General features: G+C 47.8%; 1 protein-coding gene across 1 annotated transcript; it reads left to right on the forward strand.

Annotated features, from left to right (window-relative positions):
- The first annotated feature begins 1,784 nt into the window (after positions 1–1,784).
- LOC142785343 (uncharacterized) lies at positions 1,785–5,447 on the forward strand. The gene is made up of 2 exons (XM_075883824.1): positions 1,785–2,214; positions 5,103–5,447. The coding sequence occupies exons 1-2, from the start codon at positions 1,886–1,888 to the stop codon at positions 5,404–5,406; spliced, it is 633 nt and encodes a 210-aa protein (XP_075739939.1). The 5' UTR covers positions 1,785–1,885; the 3' UTR covers positions 5,407–5,447.
- Positions 5,448–5,754: the final 307 nt, after the last annotated feature.

Genomic DNA, 5,754 nt, shown 5'->3' on the forward strand with positions numbered 1-5,754 from the left:
CTTCTATAGTACATGCGCCGGCCGCAGTTTCGTGGGGGCGCTGCGATATGGGGGCCTGGAGGAGAAAAGAGGCGAACATTATATGGATGCGCCGTCGGGCGTAGTGTCCGCACCTAAATATTAGATGTGAAGCAGCTCTTTGACTACCCGTGTAACACTGTTCCTCCGTTCGCACTGCGCTCACTTGACCGCAGGTGTTGGGACATTGCCAAGTAGGTCACGCCTTCGCTCGCTGTTCACGCGCATTGACGTTACTCTCTCCCTAACCTGTCGGTGCTCGCAACGTTCGAGTGCGCATATAGTGAACAGTCTTTCTGTGATGAAACTTGCTGGAAACCCAACCCGTCTTCAGTGTTTTCGCGTTTCAACCAAACTTACACTCGAGTAAACGCTACACTCAGTTTCGTTTCAAACCGTTCTTGAAGCACATGGGTCAACGCTGTGCGCACCGCTGATGCCTCACCTTCCATCAGGGTTTCTTTCGGGGAGATGTTTTATACTAATTTTTCTCGCACCATTCTACGAGTCCAGGAACCTTTACCTATTATAAGGTTCAGGTATTTCCACACAGGTGACACAGAAGGTTATTCCTAAACTCTCGAATGGTCGTCAGACAGGTTGTGCAAGAGTTTAGATGTCAGCTCTTTCCTAATTGTATATATAATTAGGATTCATTTATTGAAACTTGAGTGCGCAGCGGGCTTACCTGACGAAGGCCGGAGCAAAATGGTTCTTGGAGACTAGGCGAACGCATGGAAGAAAAGGCTACGCATTGAAATCAGAAAGTGGGCACGTCTTTCTATCGTTCAACAAAGCACAAATACGTGCGAAAAATAGCGCGTCATGGTGGCTATTGCCCATGGTTGGTATAATGGAGGTCACGGAATTACCATTCCTTGGATCGCAACGTTTTACAAGACCACTAAACAAGCGCTCAGCGGAGGCTTGCAGAAGAGAAATGCAGGCATATGGAAACCCTGTATTCGTTTGACGGAAAAGAAGTACTATTTAGGAGGTTCCTCACCAGATCTGCGAATTTCGAGCTGACAAGCAAAGTGCTTGCATTGCGTGCTCACTAACCTGTCTGCCAAGAGTTCCGTCGCTAAGCACAGTGAAAAAAACCGAAATTTTAAACTTAACGTCATCAACTTGTCTCCTTAGAGTCGCCATGCTCCAAAATGAGGCAATTACATGTGACACTGAGCGCGTTGCGTCGTGTAGGGCACCACGCTGCGCCCCAAAGGTATACGCATAAATTCCCGAGAAAGAAGGGCATGTATTGCCCACGCAACGTGACTTTTTCGTGGCGTAGAAATGAGTGTGGCTCACGTGATCCCCCTTCGCCGGTAAAGGAAAATGAAGGCAAAAAAGCCTTGAGAAGGGCGTGAAGCACGCCTCCTCACATCATAGTGGTGTGCCGCTGTAAAATATTTCTTAAGCAAATTAAAAAAAATGCTTTATCAAACGCTTAACAGCGTACAGTGAATTAATAAAACTTGATTTGTGGTCTGGTGAGGAGCCCGTTCGGCCTGAAATATAGTTATACTTTAACAGTACTTACAGCAAACTGTTCCCACGACAACATACCGAAATGAGAGATGAAAATGCACACCACGCTCGCCCTCCCACGTGCCTTGGCCGATTTCGTGTTGTCGCTTGTGAATATAACTCACACAAAGGCAAAAAAATAGATATTCCATCCTCTTATAATTTCTTATATATTCTCAGGTGGTGATTTCCTTAATCTACATGCGCAAGCGATTCCCGACAGCCTAATCGCAACGACACTGGAGCTGAAAGGCATGCGCAAATTCCGAAGCTATATAGGAACTGAGACGCGTACGAACGCCGATTAGTCGCAGGCTGCCTCTCTAAGCGTGTAGTCATGAGGTCACCCGGTATGTACCTCCAGTTCATTGCCGCGCTTCTTGCCGTGCAGAGCGCGTCCATGGGCGGCTCGTTCTTGCCTGTTGGCGGCTTGGCGTCTGCGACGAATGGGATTGTTGGGTTCAAGATCTCCATGGCCACTTCCTTGTTGTTCATGCTCACCCAAAGTGTAACCGGCACTTCAAACGTTCAGGCCGGTACTGCCTTCGTGGATTCTGCGTTCGAACATCTCGGCGAACGGAGTGGTAGGCTCTTTTTTGACATGATGAAAACTACCGAGAAGACTGGCATCGATGCGCCTATGTCACCACTGCACCACGTAATCAAGTAAGCGCTAAGCCTTGCAGTAGCATCAGCGATGCCGCTAGCGACTTTGAGCATGCATGCTATAGGATGAGAGTTACAGGAAATACAATTACCTGACAAGCCACATCTAATTGAGGCTTCTTCTAACCATGTATGTAGGCGTGTCTTCGGCGAGCGTTATTTGCTCTGGCACTCCCGCCTTGATCTTTCATTGTCCGGGTGATTCTTTGCGCTACGGCCAGAATTATGCTGCTGGGTTGCAGCAAAAACAGATTTGTTTTTCCGGTTTTTCAAACAGTCGAGTGATGTGTCTGCTTGGGCCGCTCACATTCACTATACTCTGATCGCCAAACAACTTATCGAGAGTCTGTTTACTTATTGAGAGTCTTATTCATCCTCCTTGTAGATGGAATTCAGGGTCGGCATTGGCCTCGCTGCTTATCGGAGGGCATGAGGACTTTGTTAGTAATTGTTGTGTTAACTCGAAGTAGAGCTTTCACAATCAGTTACACACCCGTTTTAAATGCTTCAGGATTTCAGCAGTTTCATGCTGCTGTTTTCTAGCCACCTGTAAAACGCGATTTGCTGGCAGCCTCAGACGGAGGAATGCTCAACCGGCATACCAAGAAAAAGAATAGAAGCGCAAGTGACAAAGAATATATGTATATATATATATATATATCCTCCTTTCCATTCCTCCGCCCCACAAGAACAAAAAAAGCCGGGGTAGGGGGTGGGCCAGGGCACGGTAACTTGGCAAGGTGTTCAGTGGCCATATTCTTGATTTACGACATGTAGTTTTACGAATAAACATACCCTCCACGCACACTTTACTTCAAACCAGCCAGACAGGTCTTTGTCAAATATGTTTACCTTTAGACATGTATCATACAAGTACTCGGTCTTCTGCAGGGAAGATATTCCTCTTCGCGACCTGTTTTCCTCTGTGGTGGAAGCCATGGAAAGTCGAAATGTGGAGAGGATATTGTAAAGAATAAAGTTCGAAAAAATGGAAAGCCTGTAACGTCAGCCTTTCACGCGTGTGGCTAATGGATAATTTTTACAAAAAGATAAGTAACTGCAACTGCATTTTCGTGACAGTTACTCAGTCAAAAAAGTAACAGTATTACCGGTAACGCGTTACTAGTAAAAAGTTACTGCCCGAGACTGGTCATAATGTGATCGAACATATTATCGATCAACTCGGACTTTGCACTCGTTGATGACTTGCGCCCACAAGTAGTCCGAAGTAGCGGGATCGTGCGTCTTCCTTGTTGAGGCAGCTTTAGGGTGGCACTACATGTTCGCGATCAAACTCATGTCCGCCCCCTTTCGCTGGAAGGTGTATATATGTACTACTCCTTCTGCAAGACCTTCATAACTCGTTCCGTGTGGATTGGTGACTGGTCGTGTTAGGGCAGATAATTGCCGTCGGAGAATGTACTGCTTGCGTGTGCAAAACATATTGCAGCATTGTACCGACGGCAAGTAACCCCGTGTACTTTGCAGGGGCTTTACACCATATCTTGAATCAGCACCCCACACGCTCACACTTGATTTCCTGCTAGCAGTGACGCGATGCACGTTGTTCGGGCTGTTCTTACTTGGCATTGTTACATGAGAGAAAACACTACCTTTTCAAAGCAAGAAGTTTACCTTACCATGTGCCTGGCAGTCTCCAAACACGCAATATGTGGTCTTGTCACGGTGGAAACACGAACTTGTCCTATTCTTCTGGTGTTCCCGATTCGTACAGCTCCGCAAACCACCGTCGCGTGTCCCTAGCCGGTTTCGACGTTGCAACGTGGCGAAGGCCTGCACTCACAAACGTCACGAACTCGGTCTTCCTGAACCGCTGCATCAGTCAAATTATTTTTCACAGCAGCTGCAAGTATAAGGTTGTGTCTTCATCATATGTGGTAGCTTTAGGACGCGGCGTCCGGGGAGCCCCATGAATGCGACCTTAAGACTTGTATGCTTGAATTATTCTACTACGTCTGCATAGGCCCATCAACTAGGGCGCCAATATATTATTGGGAATAATCTATCAGGTAAAGATCAACAATACAGCACCTTTGATCGTCGGGGAACCTTTGCAATGAGATAATCCGGTGACGGAATGAACGGCTGAGAAATATGCTTGATTGCTGTATATGAGGCGTTGCATTCGGAACAATTCTGAAAGAAACAAATGGACACGCCCCCATAGTTACACGCGTTTTTTTTGCAGCTGTTCTCTTCAAGCGCGGCTGTTTAAAGATGAAATATTAAAATGCAGGCTGAAGGGGCTAAGCCGACCAAAATGCGACTTGCAGGTGCGTGCGGAAGAAAGACCGTTTCGTGGAACGCATGATGCGCATGCGCATTGTTTCCAGCGATGATCGTAACGGGGCACTGACAGTGCCGTCCGCCACACGTTCGCGTGTTCACCTTAAGAGTGCTCCCCACCGCGCGTCATTCGCATCCTGTGTCATAACTTTGGTAGCCCAAGGGCCAGTTAGCGTACTTCAGCGTCACTGTGCGTAATTTCAGTCGGTAGCTGTTGAAAAAAACAGTGAAAATCCACCAAAGGTTTGATTTTAGAAGGCAGTAAACTCCCTTTTCGACACGTTGTGTTACCATGATGGCTCGACTATGCATGTGCTTTCAAGACGTTAGTCTGACAGAGGCTAATGGTGGAGGCATTTAGCTGAGGGTGAGATGCAGAGACAGCAATGTGCTTGCACACGCTCGCACCAAGGAAACCAAAGCAGTGATAGTTACTCCAGGGTTCCCTGCAGAGCACCTCAGCAATACCAAAACATTGCTTTAACCTATCGGCCTTCGATCAGCGGTTGTGGCATTTATGGTTAACATGGAGCAATTCCACGTGCGCGTCAGGGTATTTACTTTGAACTCTACACTTGCAGCTTCGACGACCATCGGAATGAGCAGATAGCCGTGCTGTTTGCCTTCTTGAAGGAGCTCAACGACCGGGGATGTGTCTCCCGTATTGTTTGCGAGAGCACCGCCGGCACAACACGCTTCGGCATGCTGGGTAACGTGACCAAGGATTTCTTCGACACCAACGCGGGTGTCACAACCGGAGCCGTCTCGGCGTTCGTTGCTGCAGCCAGGACTGGCCGATCGGAGGGAATCGCAGGCTGTGCGCAGGCCTTCCGAGAGTGCACCGCCGATCTTCCTTACGTACTCAGGTCTGTCGAATTGATGTAGGCCCCTACTTTTGAGAATAAAGGTCCTTTTACGTCTTTCAATGAGGACTTATCTTCCAGGCTACGCCTCCCCACTAGGTTCCGCGAAATGGCTCTTGGCCAGTAAGGACCTTGGCCGAAGGTCCACATATTCGTTGACTGCTTTAGTATGTACTACGGAACTTGAGACAAGGTCATGCAGACATAGATGGCCCGAGCCCAAGTTCTCGCATACGTACGAAGCACAAGCCAGCAACACAACTCTTTACTTTGCACTTGATTATGTTGGGAGTTCTTGGATTCGGTGACAGGTGCGGTAGAAATGAGAGGGCTGTATCTTTCTAATTGCACACGTTCCATGAAATCCGTT

The sequence above is a fragment of the Rhipicephalus microplus genome, unplaced genomic scaffold (assembly GCF_043290135.1).
Source record: "Rhipicephalus microplus isolate Deutch F79 unplaced genomic scaffold, USDA_Rmic scaffold_21, whole genome shotgun sequence".
NCBI classification, from domain to species: Eukaryota; Metazoa; Arthropoda; class Arachnida; order Ixodida; family Ixodidae; genus Rhipicephalus; species Rhipicephalus microplus.

What these genes read in the sequence shown, in the direction of transcription:
- LOC142785343 (XM_075883824.1), top strand. Translation starts at nt 1,886, where the DNA reads ATGAGGTCACCCGGTATGTACCTCCAGTTCATTGCCGCGCTTCTTGCC. An exon ending in CCACTGCACCACGTAATCAA is followed by an intron (nt 2,215 to 5,102) that starts GTAAGCGCTAAG and finishes CTACACTTGCAG; the next exon opens with CTTCGACGACCATCGGAATG.